General features: G+C 38.5%; 1 protein-coding gene across 1 annotated transcript in view; it reads left to right on the top strand.

The window, feature by feature from the left end:
* The window catches only part of ERBB4 (erb-b2 receptor tyrosine kinase 4), a 1,133,324-nt gene that overhangs the window by 1,063,663 nt on the left and 43,554 nt on the right, over window positions 1-26,107 (top strand). Inside the window, exons 21-22 of the mRNA XM_047773400.1 lie at window positions 21,418-21,573; window positions 24,567-24,642. Coding sequence (XP_047629356.1) covers window positions 21,418-21,573; window positions 24,567-24,642 — 232 coding nt within the window. The remainder of the gene's footprint in view (window positions 1-21,417; window positions 21,574-24,566; window positions 24,643-26,107) is intronic.

Below are 26,107 nucleotides of genomic sequence, written 5' to 3'. Positions count from 1 at the left end.
TCTCTGAGAGTAATGGTATATCAAGAGGACAGGAATTGGTTGATTATTTGGGGCAATGGAAATGTCGGGTGCTGAATAAATGAGAGTGCAGGTTCCAGTCCAGCTTGTGGGCAGCCCCAGGTAGGCAGTGGTCCTGCACAGGAAAAAGACACCTGGGGCTGTGAGGCAGCATGTGAAGTCTACAGCAAATAGAAGTCTTTCTGGGATTTGTGTGGCCTGTTCCAAGATTGTTAGAGACTGCTAGGTTGGCCCCAACTAGGGTTGAGGAACTCTTATATGCAGAAGGTACCCTTCCTGTAAGAGAAATCGTATGACCACGAGGTCCAGTCATATTATAGATAGTCCTTCCAGCTGGGAAGGAAAGACGGGAATGTCTGGTTGCAGAATTCAAGCGGCAGTGACCCTAAAGAGACATTAAGAAAGTCTAGCTGATTGGAGTCTGGTGATTGGGTGAAACAAGAAGGGGCTTGTTGTATGAAGGTAACATGGTTTCCTGTATGTCCTGAAACAGTGGGTTGTATTGGGGCTGAGGTTAAGCCTGCTAAAAGAGTAGTAAGAAGTTTATCTGGATTATGAATCTGGCCGATAGTGTGTAAATATTGTAGGTAGGATAGGAAGAGAGGTTCCCCTTGGTATGTATGGTGAAGGGACACATTTACTGCAGTCCATTCAGTGGTGGGCACAGGAGGGGCTGATCCCCCCAAAGTGGCCGTTGAAAGGCATATCCAGCAATCATGAGCTAGACTATGACTGGAATGATTTTGTAGAAAATGAGTTAGGTTAAGGGTTTTTAAAGAGGTATTTGAGGTCAGGAAGAACCTGGTTTGTATAAGGAACTATTTGAATAGAGAGGCTGCAGGCAGAAAGGAGAGACAGGGTCCAATATATAGACCTAGTTTTTGAGATCATTATTGAAAACAAGGAAGAGTGTAAAGACAAAAAACGTAATCTCATCAACGGTGAAATCGGAGAAGTATCCCTGTAGCCAAAAGTCAGTGGTGGAGGTGTTTATTTTCTCAATTGTTCTTCCCATCAGAAGACTAATCCAGATGTCTCTCAAGAACTGGACTGTGAAGGGGTGAAATCTTAGTGATATCCAATTCATTCAGTTTCTGGAATGGTTGGTAGCTGCTTTGACCTGGTGAATTTTAAAATCATGGACCTGTAGAAGAAACCTGTTAAGTGTGGTTAGGAGAAGGATCTGTAACAACTCTTTTGAGATGATTGAGATGAACCCAAGAGGGTATACCCCATAGTTTGGCCACTGTGGGTGTCATGAGGATCACTGTGTAAGGTCCTCGCCATTTGGGGATTAAGTCTCCTTGAGGTTCTGTAGCCAGATATACAGTATACCCTATTTGGAGAGGAGGGGGGCAGGGGGTCCTGGGGAGTGGCGTTGGCAAGTGGGCATCCATATATTGCCACAGGATGTTTCTGAGTTGTTCCAGTACAGGAAAATGAAGAGTAGGGGGAAGGGGGTTTTTGGAGGTCGGCTGTACAGTGCCTCTAAAGGACTTACTTGAAGAGGTTTTCAGGGGAGAAACCAGATTCAGAGAAGGGCTAATGGTAGGAGTTATGTCCAGTCCTGATGGAGCTCAAGAGTTAATTTGGTAAAAGTCTCTTTTAGAAGTTGTTTAGCCTGTTCTACCTTTCCCAAGGATTGTGGGTGATAAGGTGTGTGAAATTTCCAAGGTATACATAAGGCCCGAGTCAGTCCCTGAGTCTTGTGATGTAAATTCTGGGCCATTGTCTGACTGTAAGGAAGAGGGCAGGCCAAACCTAAGAATAAGTTCCTTTATAAGGGAATGTGGAACTGTTTTTGCTCTTTTGTTTGTAGTGGGAAAGGCCTCCACCCACTTATGTCCAGGAGCATATGAGTAAAATCTAGTTGCCAATCCTGAGCCAAGATATTTCCTCTCATCTGATAGGTAGGAAGGGAGGGGGGCCTGAGGTTTGAACTGGGATTTGTTTTTTGGCAAATGGTGCAGGACTGGGAACACTGCTCTAAGAAGAGAACATCATCTTTGGATAGATGTATATAATTTTGAATAATCTGATGGAGTACAGATGAAGGGGAGTGGAATAGAGAATGTAAATATGTAATAATTTGTTTGAGATCTGGAACTCATGGGGCCTTGTCTGAGGCATAGCTAGGGTTGGGGTTGTTAATCTGTGTTGGGGGTTTAATGGGGCCCTGGGTATTAGAGGCAGGGGCCAGAAGCAAGGTTTGAGAGATGGTCTGAGAGGTTTGAGAGTTTGGGGCATTGCTCTTCAAGCTTCTTGGTCTGCGAAATTGTTGTATTTGGCTATTGTGCCCTCTTTTTGATGTCCTCGGCAGTGGATGATAGCGGCCTGTTGGGGAAGAAGAGCTGTTTCCAATAGCCTTGTGATCAATTTTGCGTTTAGAATGGGATTGCTCTTCTGGGTGAGGAACCCCCTTTCTTGCCAGATTAATATGTTGGAATGAATGATGTTATATGTATATTTAGAGTCGGTGTAGATGTTCACCTGTTTTTCTTTTGCCAGTGTCAGTGTTACGGCAGCTGCCCAGCAGCCCTGTGTCCACAGTGTATCAACTCTAGCGGCAGCCCTGTGGCTGTCGTGTACCAGCTCCAGCAGCTCTGTGGCTGCAGTGTATCCGCTCTTTTACCCCGAGAGAAACCAAGCGAGCACTCGGAGAGTTGGAGAACTCAGGTTTATTATGCCGGCGGGCTCAGAGGAGATCACTCTCCGGAGTCTGAGCCCCGAAGAAGGGTTTCACAAAGCTTTTATGGGCTAACTCTTCTGGGTCCATGCTTAGCTGGTCAGACTGGAGTGAGGTCAGGCAGTGTAGTAGATGGGGAAACAAGTTTACAGAAGCAGATATGGGGGGGAGGGGTGGTTAGGGGTAGTTGGCTGGACTTTGCTTAGTCATCATGGCTGGGGTCTCTCCTCTCTACCTTTTTATCGGGACATTTTCTCCTACATCAGTGCCCAAGTTAGACCCACTAATTCTGCTTGTTGTGAAGAAGTGTGTGAGTGTGGGGGGAGGGCGGCAATGTGGAGGATTCAGTGATAATAGGAGTAACAGGGGTCAGGACATTTCCCTGTATTATGGCATATCCAGCTGTGTACGGGGGTGACTTTAGGGAGCTGCCATCAATAAACCAGTCAGAAGCATCAGGATTTTGTAAAGGGTGAGCGGTATTATGTTAGAAGGGATTCATGGCCGTATTGAGGATGGAATTGCAGTCATGAGGGGGTTGATTGAGGGATGATGTTTCAGATAATAAACTTGCTGGATTAAGGGGTCCACAGGGGGAGAAGGTAAGATGTGCCAACAGGTAGGCATGGAGAATTTGGAGTCGGGAGGGAGGGAGTGTTAAAAAGCCTCTATGGGAGAGTAGATCTCTGAAAGTGTGGGGAGAACAAATTGTCAAAGGTGAATATCTAGATAATGTTTGGGCCTCAGGTATCAGAATTGCAGAGGCGACCAAAGCCTGCAAACAAGGTGGCCATCCCCCTGCTAACCATGTCCAGCTGTTTAGATAGGTAGGCTAAAGGGGACCAAGTGTCTCCTGATTTTTGGCAAAGTATCCCCAGAGCATGTCCCCGATTAGCATATACATAAAGGAAAAAGGTTTTTGAGTAATCTGGCAAGTATAGGGAGAGAGCTTTAAGTAGACTTTGAATTAGGTTTTGGAGGGGGTGCTGTAACCAAGTGGGGGTCAATATGGGTTCATCTAGGGGCCCCTTTGTGGCTTGGTACAGAGGTTTGGCTGTAAAGGCCAAGTTTAGGACCCAGATTCTAAAAAATTTAAGGAATCCTAACAAGGACAAGAGTTCTCTTTTGGTTAGTGGTAAGGGAGCATGGGTTAACACCTGAAGGTGTTCTGGTGGAATTGTCTTTTGTTGTGGAGTTAGAAGGAGACCCATATATGTTACTTGGGATTGAACAATTTGGGCTTTGGACCTGAACACCCGATATCCCCATTGTCCAAGGGCGTTTAATAATTGATCAGTATGAACTAGACAGGGTTGTCAGGAAGGGCTGCACAGTAATAAATCATCAACATACTGGCAGAGCGAACAAGGAGCTGGTTGTGATGTCTGGAGGTCCTTCTGTAGTGCTTGTCTGAAAAAATGGGGACTGTACCCGAAGCCTTGGGGTAAAACTGTCCAAGTTAATTGTTGGCAGGCTTGGGATTTGGGCTCCTGCCAAGTGAAGGCAAAAAGAGGCTGTGAGTGAGTGTGAAGTGGAATTGTGAAAAAGGCGTCTTTGAGATCGAGAACGGTAAAAAAAAGGTAGCGCTGGTAGATATCCGGGAAAGGAGAGTGTAAGGGTTAGTGACTAAGGGAAAGGCAGGAATGATGGCCTCATTTAGACATTGAAGGTCGTGGACCAGTCTCCAGTAGTTTGGTCCCTTTTTTACTGCTAATATAGGCATATTGTGAGGAGACTAAGTGGGTCGGAGGAGAGAAGCCTGAAGTAATTGTGTTATAATAGGTTGTAAGCCTTGACGAGCCTCAGGTGAAAGCATGTATTGATTTTGAGCAATAACCATGGAGGGATCTTTAAGGGTGACCCGAATAGGGGCATGGTGGGTAGCAACCGAAGGAAGATTTGTATTCCACACTTGAGGGGCGATGGGGGACAGGTCAGGGGGAAGGTATCCCAGCGAATCAGAAGGAAGATTGATAGAGGTGCCGTTTGAATGAAGAACATGGAAATGGTATCTAAAGGGGGAATATGGATAGATGCCTTTAATTTTGATAAAAGATCTCTGCCCATAAGGGCCATTGGACATTGGGGGACAATGATGAAAGAGTGTGTGAGAAAAATGTTGCCATTGGGGGTATAAAGGAACTCTGGAGACCCTTTGATAGCCACTTCTGACGGTTTAAGTGGGCCCGAGTAGGAGACCAAAAAGGAAAAGGCTGCCCTGGTATCTACCACAAATGACACCTCCTTTGTGGCCACCCTTCTGATCACCCTAAGTTCCGAACTCATGGTGGTACCAAGAGTTGGGGACCAGGAACTTGGGCCTCTTCATTGGAACAGTAATGAAGCAGGAGAATACCCAGCTAGTTTGGGGGCAAGTCCATCCTCAGGGGTGCCAGGGCAACTTTCCAGGTTGACAGAATGGCTTTTGGGAATCTCTGAGTCCCCGGATTGTTTTGGGGACAGTCCATTTTCCAGCGTCCCTTTTGGCCGCAAGTGGGGCGTGGCGGTGTTGGAGGCTTAGGGTTAGGGCAGGATTTGGCCCAGTGGCCTTCCTGATTGCATTGAAAACAAAGGCCAAGAGGAGTATTGTTGATGTTTTGTTTATTATGGAGAGCTACAGAGGGCTCCCTCATCTTTATGGCAGCAGACATTGAATGCTACCTCAAGTAAATCCTTTTGGGGGGTCTCAGGGCCTCTCTCTAACGGGCGGAGCTTCCAGCGGATATTGGGTGCGGATTGGCTGATAAATGAACGTGGAGATATAATAGCCCAGCTGGAGTAGTTATGTCCAGATTAGTATATTTTTGAACTGCTTCTGAAAGGTGTGAGAGGAAGAGAGCAGGGTTTTCGTCTGTCCCTTGAGTGACTGAACATCTAGAGGGGGGAATGAAGTAAGAGTTTTAACTGAGAGACCCAGTACACTCCCCCCCTCCACCCCGGCCACGAAAGGCAGCTGCATGCCTTTTCAGCTATGTTGGCCTCATACCATCCTTCTTGTAATTATGTAGCAACCACATGCCCTATGTCCAAGCCAGCAGCCCTGCTAATCCTGCTTCAAGCATTGCTTATCAGTTTCGCTTCTGTAACCTTGCTTGCCCAGTTTCTTAGGCAGGAACACTGTCTGCTCTGGGAAGGGGGCGTTCTGGGGCGGCTTACATGGGAAAAACAAGACCCTGTATTGTATAAAAGTTGCTGAGAACAAAGACCTGGTGGTCAGACTCTGGAGGTGACTTCTCTGAGCCTGAACTGCTACTGAATAAACCTTGCTTTTCTGCATCTCCAAGTGCCATTTGTCTCCTTCCGCTGCCACAGGTTCTGCAGTTTCTGCAGCATGATGGCCTCATATTGGAAACTGAAAATGGCACATGAACCCTCGTGGGTCCCTCTGGTCCGGCAACTTCCCGTAAGGGAAACATGTGTTGGCTATGAGAGCGAGTGTAAGGAGGGGAAGGAGAGAGTGAGGAGGTTGAATCAGGAGCAGGATCAGGGGAAGAAGGTGACATAGGGTCTTGGGTTTGGTTGGGTAGGTAAGGAGGAGGCTCATCTGCAGGGTCAAAATCCTCGGAGGGAGCCCAGGGTCAGGTTTTAATTAACTTGTTTCCTTGGGGAGAAAGGGAGCAAAGAAGGACTTGGTGTGTTGAGCAGTTTTCACAGAGGGAGGGTAGACCTCTAAGGTCCCAGAAAGCTTGGGCCTAGGGGACCTCCAACCATTTGCCGTTCCGCTTTAGAAAATTTTTGAGATTTGACAAAATATTGAAATCAAAAGTACTGAATTCAGGCCATTGGGATTGGTTATCTAATTTATATTGTGGCCAGGTTTGAGTACAAAGTTGTTTTAAATGGGGATCCTTAAGTTCCATCAAAAGTAAAGGTTTAAGATTTTTTATGACACAGGCTAATGGTGAAGCCTTTGGAAGAGATGGGTTTGACCCCATGGTAGGTTGTGTAAAATCTCGCTATGAATGTGAATCATCACTCACAATCCCAGCGAGACCTAAAGATGAACCCCGTGGAAAGTCAGGGCGTCCCCTATCCTTAATCCCCTGGGTGGCCACAGAGGCCGGAGGGTTCCCTGGGGACCTGGGAAGGGCAGTGATCTAAGGCACCGTTAGAACACCATCCAGGGCTTACCTTAAGTAGGGGTTGGAAATTGACTCTGGTGCATGCAGGATGGTCAAATGGCAAAAGGCTTCTGGTCTGGAGATCCGTAGACAGAGAATAGGAAAGACAGTAAGAGCTTGGGGGTTACATAGATTACCAATAAAACCCCAGATGTGGGGTTTGTGCCGCTCACAAAGGCACAAGGCATCCTCTCGAAGAGGTCTTCAAAGCCTGGGCAAGAGAGTGAGCTCAGTGGGCGTCTGTGCTCCACAAACCTGCCAGGAAGAAAGGAATGGAGAAAAGGGAATATGGTGGAACAAGAAGAGGGCCCTGTAAGGGTCCTGGTCCCAGGGTTCAGCACCACAAAAAAAAAAAAAAAAAACTAAGGAAAAGAGAGGTAGTTGAAGAAAGAAATGAGACGGTCTCAGAACCACATTGCCTTCAATCAGCAAGGAGGGGCAGCAGCTGGCTTTGAGGCCAGACTGTTGCGCCAGGGTCTTGGGGCTTCCAGAATATGTAGGGGAGTTTAGAAGGCCTATTTTTTGTCAACGTTATTTCCATCAGTTACAGTTTAGCGAGTGTGGTCAGTTGACAGGGGCGTGATTGTGTGTTCGGTGCCATCAGGAACTGTTCGTGCCTGGAATCAGTAGAAGTTATTCTCCATATCTCCTCCTGGGCGACCTGGGCTTCCCTTCAACTATGATTTCCCTACCTTGGTAGAAAACTGATAGTATTTAGCACAAAAATTTCAACAATTTCTGGAAGTAAAAATATTCACTAAGCAATTTGCAATGCATATGTAAGTAAGCTTGAAAATTTGCAGATTTTAAGACCTCAAAAAATGAAGAAAGCCAAGGGACAATATAACAAAAATTTCCATGAAGACTAAAAATTTTCTTCCAATAATATTAAATATGTATTATCCTTTTTATTCTTCCTTGACTTTTTTGAAACTATATGTATGTGAATATATTTAGTATTGCCTTGAGTGCCTTCTCTCCTAAGCTGATGATTCAGATGCAGTAGGAGCATGGATGAATAGATGGAGTAGGGAGAAGACAAAATCAATCAATCGACCACTATTTACTGTCTAAAATGTGATGGAATTGGTAAATGTGAGGAAAGTCAAATTGAGTTATATCATCTCATCAGAAGGACACCATTCACAGCTCCAAGCGGTTAACAATTCATAAGGGTTTGGAGCGAAAGAATGAAAGGTGATCAGATTAAATCTTTAACTTTTAGGTTTTGAGCAAGCCAAAACAAAGCTTTCTACTACCATGCCTCATTTTGGTGTTTAAATCTCTTAAAAATAGTTTTATAAATTAATCAGGTCAGTAAATGAGTACTCAATTGGGAGTCAGATGTATTTGAGGTCTTATTTTTCTACCTTTCACATGAAATTGATAATATTACATAATGTGCTGTATAGTATATCTAAAGCTTGAGCATAGAAGTTGCAGCTTAACATAAATATATGTACTTTCTGCTTTAGAACATATACTTATATTTAAATTTTGATTTAGTCAAACACAAAGTTGTTTTACAACAATGCTTGATAATCTCAGCATTTAAGATAGTTAGCTAGACAGACTGAGGTAGATAGGGAAAATTGAACATTGTGAAGTCATATAATAAAGCAACACAATCTAATGGGGAGTAAGGGAAAGCTTTGTGAAGGAAATGACATCTAATTTGTGAACTATCAGAATATTAAAATTTAACCAAGACTGTCTGAAGCATGGTAGGAGGATTTAGCAGTGTATGGTAATAGGGTGTTCTAGGTAAAGGGAACAGTAAGTGCAAAGACAAAACAGCCAAGAGAATTTTCAGATTGGCTTGAGCCATATAGTTCTAGGTGAGGAATTCCAAGAAAAGCTAGAGTGACAAAGCTGAGTCAAGTTGCTTGAGGGCTTTTTCCAGCTATGAGAGAAAGAGAGAGATAAAGAGGGTTCAGAACATGCACATGTCAGCTCGTGTATATGTGTGCAATGTTGAAGGGTAATGGAAAATGAAGAAATGCTGGAGAGTGCATGCAGTCAAAGCGAGGTGATTTAGCAAAGAGGGTTGTACCTTTTGAATAAGGTCTGAGTCTTTATGGAGTATGGAGCTAAAGTTACTGAAAAAGTTTTTAAGGGGACTTTGAGACTAGAGTCTCAGTAATAGTTATTGGTAAAACTGGGGACAAAAGGTAACACAGAGTTCAGAAGCACGTAGAGTGCTTTGACCAAGGCTACACGAGGGGCAGTGGTGCTCTGACATGATGAAGAGGAGAGGATAGAAGGGCATCACTCACTGTTTTGAATTATCATAAGCGAAGCTTCTGAAGAATCAAGAGATAGCAGCCTCTGCAAAGACAGCATTTCCACAGGGCCTCCAGCTCAAGGTTAAATGGCTGCAGCTATCTATGAAGAACCTTATGGAAACAAACCAAGAAAGTATCTATGAACATCTGTAAGGCTCCCTGGGGAACCCCAGAAACATCTGGGAAAAGCTTCAAAGGGGCAAGTAGCAACAGGTGCTCTGAAAGCAGGTTGGGCCCATAAACAGTGGAATTTGTGTTATTACTGTGGTACCATAGGTATCACCCCAAGCCTATGAAGACAGAAGACAACTGCTTATCACTCTAAATAGAGCTAAACCACCCTCCTTTTATATTCTGTGATAATATCTGCTCTTTCTATGGTAATGCTGGTTTTTTGTATGTCTGAGTAATATTCCATTGTGTGTATGTACCACATCTTTATCCAATCCTCTGTTAGTGGACATCTACATTGCTTTCATGTCTTTGCAAATAGTGCTGTAATGAGCATTGGGGTGCACATATCATTTTGAAAAGAATGCCGCTTGTAGCAATCTAGGATGGACCTAGAGATTATCTTACTAAGAGAAGTAAGTCAGACAGATATCATATGAGATCACTAATGTGTGGAATCAAATACAAACTGACATAAAAGAACTTATTCACAAGACAGAAATTCAAAAATTTCAAAACCATACTTATGGTTACCAAAGGGGAAATATTGTGAGGAAGGGTAAATTGGGAGGTTGGGATTGACATATATATACTACTATATACAAAATCAGTAAGTAACAAGGACCTACTGTATAACAAAGGGAAGTCTACTCAATACTCTGTGATTGCCTACATGGGAAAAAAATCTGAAAAAGAATGAATATATGTATATGCATAACTTATTTACTTTGTTGTACCCCTGAAGCTAACGTAACATTATAAGTCAACTGTACTTCAATAAAATTAAAAAAAAAAAAGACAGAGGTAGAATTGGATTGAATGACATATATATGTAGACACTAAACTGGTTCAAATCACATAAGAGCTTTTAGTATTCTAGGAATTTTACATTTCCCCCCCATGGGAAGATATTTATTTTAAAATATTCATTAGTTGTAAAGAAACTCAACTGCCTAGACTCACATGTGAGTAAACCACACAAGAAAAGTTATTGAAATTCTTTTGTTTTGTATGACAACAGAAGTTTTGCTTTGTAATAAGGTACCTCATAAAAATTGATATAATTGTCTTAAGAAGGAAAACATTGTATATATATTCCCAGCCCCTGAACTTCATGGTTTCCAACCAGTAGCACGCAACTCTGTGAAACCAGAGAATATTAGGAATGATCTGTTTCTGCTCAATTATATAACTAAGGCGTCATTCAACCTCCTCCCTATAATGTTTGAATATATTTGCACAATATGTATGCTCAGAGAAAGGTTCAGCTTCTATCTGTTAATCTAGAGGTTGCTGTATAAATTGGCTGCACACTTCATTGATTTTTAATTAATTTCTGAAGAGATGCAGAGGATAACTACTACAGAGCACAGACATCTTCGTTCTCATTGCAATCCACATCTTTATTGATCAGCTGCCTAAGGAGCAGAAGTAATCCATTTTAGGTTTACTTTTCTGAGAGTGTGGACACTATACGCTTCACTCTTCCCATTTGTAATCATATTGGCAAGAGGTCAGTGAGAGGGAGAAACTGTAGCACGTTAAGTATTCTTTTGATCCAGACAGATGAGCTTTTTACTCATAATTTGTTTAGTAGGAAAATAGTGGCACCTCACACATGCTTTCTAACTTACTTTGTTGTTTGTTTATTTTATTATTTTTTGTTTGTTTCTTTAAGAGAACTTTTGAGGCTGTTTTGCAAATTCTTCCAATGGAAACTCCCCAAAGCTTGTGAAAGGTGTAAATAAAATTTCTGAAGAAATATTCGAAGAAAATGTAAGGGACAAGAAGAAAACATTCTGTTACCTCTGCCAGCTCTTTAGATTCCTTCAGGAATCTTTAATGTCTTCATTCACTTTCTCATGTGCTCTATCACCACCATCTGGGGTTTAGTCATGCTATTGTTTTCCTCTATCCTAACAGAAATACCACAGACTTCTATATTTGTTCCACTTACACTGCAAAGAAAAAGCTGCTATCTAAACAGCCTTTCAAAATTTTAGCCTCATTGCTTATTTAATCCAACAACATGTATTGAGTGCCAGGTAAATGCCAGGAAACCTTCCAACTGTTGAAAATACATAGTTTAATTCACAAATACTGGTTTATAAAATGCCTCCAAAAGTACCATCATAGAGAAGCCCAGAAAAACCAAAGAGTTTTGTTTATAACCTTTGAATGTGTATTATATACAAGAGTTTTCTCTCTATTGAATTCTTAGAACAACTGTTGTCTATATAACAAGCATTAAGTTGTGCATGCTGTCTTTTGTTAGTTTCGTATGTGTTTTTATGTGGTCTGTTGACACATTTGGTCATATAGTGTAATGGTAAGATTGCTGCCTCTGGAGTCAAGCTCCCTGCAGCCAAATCTTGGTTCTTTTAGGATTTCCCATACACTAGCTATCACTCTTGGGCCAGTTATTTTACTTCTCTGTGCATCAGTTTCCTCATCTTAAAATGAGAATAATAGAAGCATAAACAAATTTCACTGAGTTCTTATGAATTCCTCTATATAGAGCACTTAAAGCAGACCCCAGCACAGAGTATATATATATAAATGTTAAATGTTTTCTAGATACAAACATAATGGTACTATATAAAATCATATTTTATCTTCCACATATGATTTCAGTGTCCTCAGTTAATAAGCAATCCCTCTATGCTATATCTGCCGCAGTGACTTTAACTATTATCATTTGTCTAGAGTCTCCTACATTGAAATTAGTACTGAAAAGCAGATCATTTAAGATGTTAAGCAAATTTTTAGCATTTTACAAATAACATTAATGTTCAATTCAGTTCTGTTTGTACTTTCAGAGAGATGGAGTTAAATTTAGCGCTTGTCAATAGGGGACTAGACAATAAATTGACAGTGTATACCTGTTATACATGTGCATATGATTGTGAGTTCATATGTATAGTTTAATGTAACTATGAGAAACAATAAACTGGATTACATATAGCAACATGTTCGAATCTAAAAAATGCCTAATGAGTAAAACATGATTCTATTTAGTACACAATACTACCTATATATTAAAAGTAACAAAAAGCATTTAAAAATATATAGATAAGGAGTTCCAATTGTGGCTCAGAGGTAAAGAACCTGACTAGTATCCATGAGGATGTGAGTTCAATCCCTGGCCTTGCTTACTGGGTTAAGGATCTGGCATTGCTCTGGAGCTGCAGTGTGGGTTTCAGATGCAGCATAGATCCCACATTGCTGTGGCTGTGGCATAGGCCAGCAGCTGCAGCTCTGATTTGACCTCGAGCCTGAGAACTCCCATATGCCATTGAGTGCGGCCCTGAAATATATATATATATATATATATATATATATATATATATATATATAGAGAGAGAGAGAGAGAGAGAGAGAGAGAGAGAGGGAAACAAGCATATGGGTGATGGATTGAAAGGATATGTATTGAAGACATTATTGTGGATATTTATGATGGAAAGAAGAATGGATTGAGGTGGAAGATAGAGGCAAATAGTAATAATAGTGTGCATGAATTATGGAGTGTGGGTAGCATCAAAATCTGCATACTTGCGATCCTAAGGAAGGAAGGAAGGAAGGAAGGAAGAAAGAAAGAAAGAAAGGAAAATGAAGAAAGAAAGAAAAGAAGAGAAAAGAAAGAAAGAAAGAAAGAAAGAAAGAAAGAAAGAAAGAAAGAAAGAAAGAAAGAAAGAAAGAAAGAAAAAGAAAGAAAGAGAGAGAGAGAGAAAGAAAGAGAAAGAAAGAAAGAAAGAAAGTCACACCTATTGCCTTAGGTTGACTCCCAGAAAACAGTCTCAGAAAAATTTGCATGTAGGAAGTTTTAGGTAAGTGTTTTCAAGATCAACAATTATTGCCCAGTGAAAAAGCAGTATTAGGTAGAAGAAAATAGTTTGGCTCTGATAAGATTACAACAGAGGTCTCATCCAATTCCTTGGGGTGTCCCAGAACTAAAATAGCTTCTCATAATTGTCAAGAGGGGATATGGCCTTTATAACTCAACATTGACAAATTATTGGATGTGGGTGCCTCCTGTGAAAGGATGAAACCCCTGGCAAAGCAGTTCCCTTTTCCAGTTGAGTTGAGGGTGTCACTAACCCAAAACAAAAGTGGCCAAGGTGAGAGCCATCAGCAGTCAGCGACCCCAGAAACTAAGATTATGAACTTGTGTCCTGAAAAAGTTTCTGTGTAGCACAAAATAGCATCTAGTATATGAATGTATGTGTACACACACACACACACACTCACGTGCCAGCACACACATAATTGGAAACAAATTCGAAAAACGTATTTCAAATAGAAAGAAAGAATGTTTTCATTATACACTATTAAAATGACAGAGATTTGGTTGTCCTCAATACTTTAAAATTTCCTTAAGAACTGTAACATAACCAAGTCTCTTGGATTATAGGTGCAATTGGAAAATGAAAATTAACCTTGAGTATTAACTTGAAGCCAGTGTAGGACAACCGTATGAATCTGCATTTCTTCATCTGAGCAGAATAAAAGAACATTCAGAGACAAACAGAATGAGAAACAGAAGTCACCTTACCTAAAAGTGCTGAATAACCAGCAGGTGTTTTGATTGGCTGCCTTTTCTTTCTCTTATAGTGGTTGAATTGTATTTTTTTCTCTCCTTTTTTTTAAAATGAAGTATAATTGATTTACAGTCTTGTGTTAGTTTCTTATGTACAACAAAGTGATTCAGTGTTTTTTATAAATGCATTCCTTTCCATAATGGTTTATTACAGGATATTGAATATCATTCCCCATGGTATACAGTAGGAACAGTTGTTTATTTTATATATAGTAATTTGTATCTGCTAACTCCAAATTTGTAATTTATCTCTCCCCCACCCCCTTTCCTTTTGGTAACCTTAAGTTTGTTTTCTATGTCTTTGAATCTGTTTCTAGTTCATAAAGTTTATTTGCGTCATATTTTAAATTCCACATGTAAGTAGTATCATATGATATTTATCTTTCTCTTTCTGACTTAGTATAATAATTTCTATGTTATCTATAATATCTATGTTATCTATAATTTCTATGTTATCTATAATATCTATGTTGTTGCAAATGGCATTATTTAATTATTTTTTATGGCTAAGTAATATTCCATTGTGCATATATGGCACATCTTCTTTATCCAGTTTGAATTGTATTTTTAATAAGAAGGATAAATTTGAGGTTATTTATTTAGCAAACACATAGTATCTTAGAATATTGAATGTTCTAGATGTTTTATAAACATTAAGGCATTGAATCCTCAAGACAATCCTCTGAATAGATACTAGTATCAACCCCATTTAGCAGATAAAGTGAAACACAAATGAATTGACCAAGGTCATACAGATAGTAGGTAGCCAGCATTTAAATATCAGGTACACTAGATGGACTTTTACCAAAAAAGAAAATATTCGTAGTTCCAACTAAACATTTGAAAGGAGACCTCTACTCTACCTCTTCTTTTATGGTTCTCTGTGTCTTTTATTGGCCATCATTTAATATTTTAGATAGATATATTTTACAGTACTATCCATCATGGAATAAAAATTTAAAGCTAGAGGACACCTCAGAGATCATTTAGGTCAATCTGTCACTTTTATTGAAGAGGTGAAATGAGTACTTGTGGTCATAAACCTTGTGAGCAGCATGTCTGGGACTTCTTCTATCATGTAACACTCAGTATGTGTTCATTCTACTGTACCATGAACCAGCTTTTACTGGTTGAAGAGACTTCTCAGTTGACTCAATTACAGATCACCCTTAGTTTCTCTGGCCGCTTCATCCAAAAAGGTCTCTTTCTGCCCTTGAACATGCTCATATCTTTAGCCCTAACAGTAGAGAGCATTATAATTTGATTTCCCCCCCTCCCCAGCCCAGGGATTTAATTGCTTTTAGAAGAAGAGATAGAAAAGAGGAGAGATTTTCATTTGAAGGTAGCTTTCCTGAAGCTTCCTGTTATTAAGAAAGCTCAGGTTTATTGGAATCAAAACAGAAAAGAAAAAAAATCTACTCTTGCTAACTCCAGAGAATAATGCCTGTGAGAGCTGACGACAACATGAAATTTTTAGCTCCACACATGTGTTTGATGAAATTGTCGCCTGGCCTATATATGGGAATCAAATATTTATTGTCAGAAATAGTCTGGTTTCTCTTGACTTCCGTTAGCTTCCTGCAGCTGGGCAGAATACATTTTCGCATTGGATTAAAACATAATAATAATGCATTTTTGCTAGACAGCTGTGAGTCAAATATAAGACTGAAAAGAAGGTCATTGTGAAGTGTTTGTCAATACCAATATTTAAAATTTTTCAGTCACTGATTTTTTTCCAGAGAGCAGTGTATGTGAATCGATTCTAACTAGAGATTAAAACTTTAAATCCAATTGTAATAAAATTATCCTTGAATTTTGTATTAAAGTGCTTTTTCTGAAAGTCAAGAGTAAAATGTGACTTTCCCTAGCAAGTTTGTGTTTATTGACACATTTTAAAAAGTATTAGCAAAACAGAAAATAAGTAAGCACTCTTAAAGACTTATTACATCATTCAAAGCATGTATGAAAAATAGTCAAATTCTGAATGGTATAGGTGATGGTAAATTCTGAATAGTTTAAATCAGAATTGCGGCACCTGGATTAGGAAGTAGACAAAATGCCTCTAAAATGCGTTTACCCAAAATTCCCTTCAGTGCTGAGTGATAAAAGGCAGATGCTTTGGTTCGGAAAAGCTACTATTTTATTCAACCATGGAAAGCATTCTGCAGCATTAGAAACTTTTTGACCCATCCTGTTCATGACCTGTATCTTCACTAAATTCCTGAATTGGTGATATGTTTATAGAGAGCACAAAATCATTTCATAGATTCCCTAATTTCTCCTTCTTTGTACATGACAGCCCCCTCAGGTGAATCATTATTAAAATAATACTTTGAACAGTAATTATTCTGAAATTTGTAGCCACATATTAATCATGATGGGCAGGTTATGTGTATATGTGTCACCATTTGCAAACATTTATTGAACACCCACTGTGATATATTAGTTGAGGTTCATGGATTTTCCGCAATAGGCAATTCAAGTTAATGAGGGTAAGAGATTCTTATGCACAGTGGGACTATTGTTTCCTGTCTGTGGAACAATATTGCATGTTTTGGGCTTACTACATAATACATAAGTGCTTTACATACTATTTAATTATCATGACAACTTGTGGGATAGGTACTATTATGGCTATTTTAGAGAAGAGGAAAGTGGGTAACGGAAAGGTTAATTAACTTGCTAGAGTCACACTGCTAGAACATGGCAGATCTGGTGTTCTAGCCAAGAAATTGACTCCAGAATCTATGCTCAAGCCCACTCCACCATCCTGTATACCCTGTAGCCAAAGCAAGAACTGAGTTTCCAATTTATACAATTTAAATTCCCACTAAATTATAAAAGATTCTATAACTTACCTGATTTTTAAATATAAATACAAACATGTCAGTCACCTTCATTATGACCTGAAATTCTCAGAAACTTCTGATTGTATTTATTTTTTCCTGCAAAATACTAGGATCTTTTAAAGCTATATGATGTCACTGTGTACATTAATTTCTACGTGCCCAGACTGCAGTTCCGCAGCAAGGGACCAAATCCCAGTTCCATGACTCATTAGAGAGATGACTTGGAGCAAGTAACTTGACCTCTCTCAGCTTTTGTTTTCTTATATTTAAAATGAGATGAAAACAGTGTGCATCCGATAGGATTAAGTTAACCCAGAATGGTAAATGTGTTTAGTTTAATGCCTGCCAGGTTCTAAGTACTCAGTCAATCTAAATTGTGTTGGTTGTCACTGTTAGTGTTCCCATCATCTACTGAATCTCAGCTGGAATTTCAGGGATAAGGGAGCAGCCCCAGGGTGGAGTAAGAGGTTCCTTTCCGGAGTTCCCGTCGTGGCGCAGTGGTTAACGAATCCGACCAGGAACCATGAGGTTGTGGGTTCGGTCCCTGCCCTTGCTCAGTGGGTTAGCGATCTGGCGTTGCAGCGAGCTGTGGTGTAGGTTGCAGACGCGGCTCGGATCCCGCGTTGCTGTGGCTCTGGCGTAGGCTGGTGGATGCAGCTCCGATTCGACCCCTAGCCTGAGAACCTCCATATGCCGCGGGAGCGGCCCAAAGAAATAGCAAAAAAGACAAAAAAAAAAAAGGTTCCTTTCCAACCAATGCGTCGGCTTCTCTCTGTCACAATGAATAGCCCTTATTTAATTATCCTCAAATTTCAAGAGACTCCATCCTGTTTATTTTTTATAACTGTGAGCCTCCTTAATTGTATCACGCTCTGATTTGAGTGATTTTATTTTGAAGGAATCTAGCAGAGAATGTGATTCTAATGAGATCTTCTGGTAAGGAAATACTATTTTAATGATTGTGATGTGGAGGATCCTATTGTGAGCAATCCACGGATGATTCAACACTCTAATTCAGGTGTGAAAGTAGGACTAAGGTGATGGTCATAATTAATGATTTGAAAGTGTGCATTTGGGAGTTCCCGTTGTGGCTCAGCAGAGATGAATCTAATTAGCATCCATGAAGATGCAGGTTCAATCCCTGTCCTTGCTCAGTGGGTTAATGATCCAGTGTTTCCATGAACTGTGGTGTAGGTCGACAACGCAACTTGGATCTGGCCTTGCTGCGGCTTAGGCCAGCGGCTACAGCTCCAATTCTACCCCTAGCCTGGGGACTTCCAAATGCCGTGGGCGTGGCCGTAAAAAGACAAAAAAAAAAAGTGTGTGTTTGTACAATGATGTTTCATAGTGATATGGTAATTGTACAAATGTATCTTGGTTTGGTAATAATATGGAAGCTTCTGTTTTTGTTTCTTTTATTCATGGTCAGGTGGCTCTGGAAACTGTAAAGATTAGCATCTGGTTTCCTGCATTTAGTTCTCATTAATTTGAAGAAAATACTCTTAGTGTTGAGTTTCAGGATAGTCTCACCTGCTGAGGCTTTGTGTATAGAATATCGGAGATCTTTTGGAGTTTTTGAAGCTTTGCATATATTGTAGAATTATTATCAGAGTCTTGTTTCTTGGTGAATATTAATTCCCTGCTGGTATAGTATATATTTTGTACATATATTTACATTAGAATAATTTGTAGTTAAGGGAATCATTATCCACCTAAATTATAAAAGTCAAAAACACAGAATTATTCTCAATTTACTCTCTTCTTTATTGTTTTGTCAATTACCAAGGATTTTATTTTATAAATGTACCTTGAAATTTTTCTCTTCCTAACATTCCTTCTGACTTAGTTCAGCTATAGATTTGGACACTCATGCATGTATGAACGGCATGATTGTCATGAATAATAAAAACAGAACACCTGAAAAGTAATAGTGAGTGGTAGGATCCTGGCAAACTGAGACTGGATGCCCTCAGTAGGGTCCAGCCAGTAATCAGCCAAGGAGGATGTTTGAAACTTGCTCAGTATAGGGACAAAAAAAGTGAAGAATGGATATGACTCATGGACTGTCAATTTACAACCTTTATTTTTATTTTTTTTTCTTTTCTTTTTTGGGTACAACCTTTATTTTGCACTCTCATTACTTTTCTCCTGTAACATTCCAGTGACTCCTGACAACAGCTGTATTTGTATGCAATCCATCATCTCTACTGGAACCAGGTGATGTTTACAAGGCTCCAGTGGTAATTGTGTCACTCTCCTTTTTGAAACAACTTCCACATCACCATGTTGAATGCTGTATAAAACGTGAAGTCCAGGAGTTCCCATCGTGGTGCAGTGGAAACAAATCCAACTGGGAACCAGGAGGTTGCAGGTTCAATCCCTGGCCTCACTCAGTGGGTTAAGGATCTGGCATTGCCATGACCTGTGGTGTAGGTCGTAGATGCGGCTCGGATCTGGCATTGCTGTGGCTCTGGTGTAGGCCAGTGGCACAGTTCCAATTAGACCCCTAGCCTGGGAACCTCCATATGTCACGGATGCAGCCCTAAAAAAACAAAAAAGACAAAAACAAACAAACAAATGTGAAGTCCAAATTCTCTATCATGACATACAAGGTGCCCTTCTTGGATCCAGCCTCTTCTTATTTTTTCAGTCTTACACCGATCATATGCGTAATGCATCTGAATACAGAACGATGTACCTTTGTCCTAGTACACCATGCTATCCATGCCCCTGTGTTTGTTCTCCCCAACTGTGTTTTTTCCCTTGCCTTATCCAACTGGTGTACACCCATCCTTCAAACCTTATTTAGGCCTCAGTTCCTGCCTGGAGCCTCCCAACTCATGCACATTTACTAGGCTATATTACAGATGGTCTTCAAAACACAGTGCTCTTTAATGCCTTCCATGCATCAGTGATCCATCAAGTTTATGCCCCATATTCGTCCACTTTATTAATTAGCTTCTGCCCTCATTTAATGCACAGACCTCTAACTCTTCTATCTCTAATGTCTTGAACAGTGGTTGGCATATAGTATGTATTCTGTAATTGAGTGTGGATCTGAATATTAACTTGTCAACACACTTTCCATATTCTGTTATGAAAGTGATAAGAAAGAGAATGATGAATGTTTTTGTGGACGCTTCCTACAGAGACCAAATTATTGAACATATTTTATCTCCAAGGCAATGAATCTTTTTTTTTTTTTTGTCCTGTAAAGCATGCAAGGGCTATATGCTTTCAGTTCGACTGTTCTAGAAATCTCCAATTTGGTGTTATCAAATAGAAAGCACTATTTAGGGAAGAGGGCAAACCCCCCATAAATCCTAGTTGTGTGTTGATTTCAGAAAACACTAATGCATGTGATGTCATCCAACTGCTGAGTGATTGGACCATATCAGGCAGTATCTCTACTGGTTGTGTTTAATGGGCATTTATATAGTGATTGACTTGTGATGCTATTTGGAGCAATATTCTCTTTCCACTATGTCGGGTATATGGTTCATAATATTTTGACCTCTGTGATTTATCGGTCTGTTTTCCACAGCTTTTGTTTTGATATCAGAAACCGTTAATCCTTCAAAGGCCTGCAGTTGTAATGTTAACTGCCAACAGCATTGATTTGCAATTGGCATGAGCGTACGCTTTAACCATTTTATAACGTGTCTGATTTTTTTGACCACTGAAATCCTCAAATATAGAATTTTGCCTAACTCTTCCATAAAAACATGTTTGCTATAATGAAAGATGTTCACTATAATCTAGGCCTCCAAGTTAATTTCCTTGGTTTTACTTCAATCTTTTAGTTAGGGCTATTGTTTCATGACTATTTGTTTCCCTATTATTGAAGTATAATTAATAGCTCTTATTTCTATGTACTAATTTTTTGATTTGTATATATTCTATGTGGTATACATATAACATTTATGTGTATATATTTGTGTATATATACATAAACCTATATGTGTGTATATATTAGGGGAAGAGCCATTTGTTAGACATCAGTAATATATTTTATTTTTAATTACTCTATTTTTTGAAGAAAACATTTTTATAAAGGCTAATTTGAGGGTCATTATATACTATTTAATTTTACTTGGGTCATCAAAGCCACTTTTTAAATTATAGGCTTTTAATGTCCTAGAGTATACCTCATTTTTTTCATAATTAATGATAATAATATAATTTTTAGTCTTGATAGAATCTCTGGTGGTGATTTTGCCTCCACTAAACCTTTAAATGAAATACTTTTAAGAATTATGGATAGTTGTGTTTGTTTTGAGCGGGTTCATGGAGGAAGATGACATGAAACAGAAGTTAACTGAGAAGAAAATAACTGGAATACATGGGTCAGTACAAGCCCATGTTAGCCTGTCTACGAAGATACATTCATACCTCAGCAATGAATGTGTTTGCAAAAGTATATAAAGTATCTGGGGGGTAAATGGTCTAACATTTAGCTCAGGTGTAGATGGTTCATTCTTTATAGGGCTTTATTGAGAAAAAAGACCAAAAGCTATTTGCGGTTTGCTGTATTTATTCCATGTTTCCCCTAATTTTGAAACTATTCCCAGATTCTGACATCACTTAGAGAAATCAAGCACTTGCAACTGAATGCTAAACAACTCCTTTTTTGACAATAGAAGAGCCTAGGCATTAACTGACTATCTTTGGGGAATTTGGTGTTTTTCAGGGAATGATGTACCTGGAAGAAAGACGGCTTGTTCATCGGGATTTGGCAGCCCGTAATGTCTTAGTGAAATCTCCAAACCATGTGAAAATCACAGATTTTGGACTAGCCAGGCTCTTGGAAGGAGATGAAAAAGAGTATAATGCTGATGGAGGAAAGGTAGGTATCTTTTGTGAGAACAATATTGGTTAAAAATACACTGCGACATCCTTTTATCTCTTTGTATGTTATAGGAAGAAGTCAATAAAAGCTTTAAGAGATTATAAAATCCCATTTCTACTTTTTGCCTTCTCTCATAACCAGGGTTAAAATATACATACATACAAAAACGCACATATATATATTTATATATATTTATATATATATGTAATATACATACATATGTATACATACATACATACATATATGTATATGTGTGTGTGTATATATAGTATATATGTGTGTGTGTGTGCTTGTATTACATATATATTGTGTATGTGTGTGTATTACAACTTCCATTTCTCAAAGTAGTTAAAATAGGACACTTAAAGTCCAGACTCCCCCAAATATTCATGTCAGTTCCAGGGTTAGGGAATGGGTGGCTGCCTAAGAACTCTAGAGATGTCACTTTACCCCAGGGCTGTAGAAATTGTCTTATTGATCCTAATAACTTAGGACCAACTATTACAGAGAAGTCAGAGAGATACAATATCTTTCTCATAGACTAGAGAGAAGTTTCGCTACTACCAAGAACTGTACTATTGGAAAGTTGATCACCCTGTTTATAATTTTTTTTTTTCTGCAAAAGTACTAGGATCTTTTAAAGCTATATGATGTCACTGTGTACATTAATTTCTACGTGCCCAGACTGCAGTTCCGCAGCAAGGGACCAAATCCCAGTTCTATGACTCATTAGATAGATGACTTGGAGCAAGTAACTTGAGCTCTCTCAGCTTTTGTTTTCTTATATTTAAAATGAGATGAAAACAGTGTGCATCCGATAGGAGTAAGTTAACCCAGAAGCAACCAGAAGCAACAGATTCCTCTTATATGGCTTTTTTTTTTTTTTTTTTTTTTGGTTTTTTGAGCTGCAGCCACAGCATGTGGAAGTTCCTAGGCTAGGGGTCAAATTGTAGCTACAGCTGCTGGCCTTTGCCACAGCCACAGCAACACAGGATCCAAGCCATGTCTGTGACCTACACCACAGCTCACTGTACTGCGGTATCCTTAACCCACCGAGCAAGGCCAGGGATCTAACCTGCATCCTTATGAATGCTAGATCAATTCATTTCCGCTACACCACAATGGGGACTCCTTATTTGGCTCTATTTTTATTTTTTTAATTTTTTTTAAGTTCTTCATCATGGGGTATGATTTACCAATTTTCTTTATTATGTGACTTCCTCCACTAGAATGTAAACTGCTATATCCCTGGGATCTGAATGATGCCACTGCCTCTTTTAACTTTTCTGACTCCATTCTCAGGCCAAGCCTGGTAACTCTGTTCTTGCCTCTCTTACCCACCATATGGTCTCAATCCATGCCTTAGTTCTAGCTCTTATCTCTCTTCATTAAGCCACTGTTTAGCTTGCCATTCTTTGCTAACCATCAAGAATATCATCACTCCTTTGGTGGTTGGGGGATCCCTCTAGCTTGGCCTGGAGAAACTTAGATCAGAAGAAGCCAAATGAAATAAGCAAATGCAAGCTTAACCTGTGGTGGCCTATAAACTAGACTAACAACAACAACAAAAATTAATTTATATGTCAAATAACTATATTAATTATGTCCCTTATTCATCATGGGCCATCAAAATACATATTATAAATATTTTGCAGTGATAGACTGCCACATGCTTAACATTGATTTTATATTAAACTTATATAACTATATGTAGTCAGATTTTATCACAAAGCAAAAGAACCCAAATTTATCTTTAAAATAACTTCAGTTGTATGACATTGTCTGGCTTTTCCTTGATTTTATTAGCCATTTTTCCTGTTTACTACAAGTTGCAGCAGTTTGAGACCACAGCTTTGAAATTCACCGAGATTGCACAGAAGTAGAAGTCTATAAATCACATGACTTCACTTGTCTTGAGAACATACAGCTGTAAGATTTGTCTAAAGCAAGATTCATTAGAGCTTTAAATGCCTAGTAACCATTAAGTCTTTATCAAGCCACCTGTGATTTAAACTTACTTCTTTAACACAGTGTCTGTAGTCCATAAAGTCGGCTAACACCTTGCCCATAGGGAAATTACTTTCAATGTGTCTTCTGTTCCCTTTCACTGAATACCATGATTCTGTCACAGAGTTACCTTGGTGTCACCTTGGTGAGCAGCCAGCCTCATGATTTCAGAGGTCTATTTAGTTTTAAGCTTTCAACTGCAAAGTAGAAGTGTTTATCTTTATTCCGTAGAATCTAATTATATTCCCAGCTATGTAATGCTGCCCTTCATAGTTGAAACTCATTCTGCTGACCCATCAGCAGCAGGACATGTGAGTTGAGCTGCTTTTCCTTGCAGTGATGATGGATTTGTACCAATCTTCTCATATTCTTTTGTAAAATACCTATTTTGAAAATGGTGCATATTTTCAATACTGGCTAACCAACACAAGGGAGATCATTTGTAGGGAACAAAGCAAGTTTCACTTTGGAATTAATTATTTTAGGTGTTTTGGTGACCATATTATCTGAGAGAAGACAGGATGGGGCAAGTGTAGAAAGATCCATTTTACCAGTGGCATGAAATTCATCTGAGGTTGAAAAAGGATTACCGAAAATATAAGGAATCTCATTTTGGAAGATAAATGTAATATAACCACATTTTTAGAAGTACAAATATTAGATGTTTAGAATTGGCATTGTGAGTTGTAAGATTAACTAGTAACTTAATTACTGAACATTAAAAATGATGGAAAGTGGTATTTATTTTACTTTTCACTGTTTATGAAGCTTTTAAAAATAAATATATCTTCAGGTTAATTCATTTCAAGATTAAATTTCAATTCACTTATTCTCTGTATTGAAAATAACATATCTCTCTTTCTATTTTCTATACACATAATCAAAAAACACAATTGAGGGAAGTCCAGAGACTCATATTTAGGAAATATAGAAATGACTTTTCATATAACTATAAAAAACTTTCACTTCTTATTTCTCTATAGATGCCAATTAAATGGATGGCTCTGGAGTGTATACACTATAGGAAATTCACCCATCAGAGTGATGTTTGGAGCTATGGTAAATAATTCTTTCTTACTATATAAGGCTTTTGAAGAAAAACTTACTAGGTTTTTTGATTCTCTAAAAGGTAATCTAGTAATATCTTGGTACTGTTGTCTAACATAACCTTTAGTTTAGTAGCAACTTGTCTGATCATTTTGACAGAAAAAAAAAAATTACTTTAGGGACACTTCCATAGATTCCCATGGCCTTAATTTTCAGCAACTCTTTGAAAACATAACTCTAAATGCGATTAATGTTTAACCTTTTTTTTTTTTTTCGTATGGGAATCTATGTTCTATAGTAAGAAAATAGCAACTTTTGCTAAAACAAAGAGCAATTACTGAAAACAGTAGGATAAGAGCAATAAATGTGAGTGGGGAAATAGCAGAGAAGATTTCTAATTACAGCTCTAATTTTAATTTACAAATTACTTTTGGAGTAAACAGATATATTAGGTAGTTAATAATATGAACTGGAAAATAGTGATTTTAAAATTTAGAACATTTATTTAATTCCATTTAACTCACCTTTTGAGATAAGCTTCTTAGAGTCTGGCTATTTATAACTTAAATCCATCTAAGTATTAGTAAGAATGAATTGACACCGTTTCTAAGTTTGAATATAAAATTAGCACTTCTTAGAAATAAAAAGTGCAATGCTTGTTTTAGCAAAAAGGTGCTAGTGAGACTTAAAAGCATGATACAATCTATTTTATTCAAATTTAAACTTAGTTTTAGCTTTTTTATTTTTAGGAAAAAATTAAGTCATTAAGTCACTAAAGAACTTGTACTTCTTATTTTGAACAGTAGAAATTATCTTTTAAAAGAAGACATTTCTGTAGGATAGTTTTTCCTTCCACACGTGTATGCCATAAGAAGTGTTAAAATTTTCAAAATGCCAGCCTCCTGGATTCTACTCAGCATAGAAGTAGAGTGTTGTGTGTTTGAGATTTTGACAAGTACAGGAGAATACTTAACAAAACTTAATTAAACTGAAGGATTAAATAAAAAACAAATATATATTATTATGCTTATTATATATCATATACATTATAAATATGAAGTAAACATACATATTATGATATGCATTAGCATGTAGATAAGCATTTATATGTTATATATTATAATTTAGCCTATATATTATATAATATAGTTAGGTTTATATATTTTATGTAATGGACATATTTTTTTCCTTTTCTTTTCCTTTTTTTTTTCCTACTGATATTTCCTTGTACTAAATGTGGCAATCTGCTTCATACAAATTTTAAATGACCTCTGAGATAAGTAAATACATATATACATTTAAATAAGTGTTAACAGGGCAATTACATTTTTAATAGTGAAATTTGTCTTTGGAGAAAATCCTGTTTTTTAGGCTACAATGTTTATCTTCATGTTGAATTGTAACATCTCGGAAGTTGTTCAGTAAAAATAGATGATAGATTGATAGATGATGGATAGATAAATAGATAGATAGAACA

This window comes from Phacochoerus africanus, chromosome 3 (genome assembly GCF_016906955.1).
Source record: "Phacochoerus africanus isolate WHEZ1 chromosome 3, ROS_Pafr_v1, whole genome shotgun sequence".
Lineage (NCBI taxonomy): Eukaryota > Metazoa > Chordata > Mammalia > Artiodactyla > Suidae > Phacochoerus > Phacochoerus africanus.
This window is presented reverse-complemented; position numbering and strand designations above follow the sequence as displayed.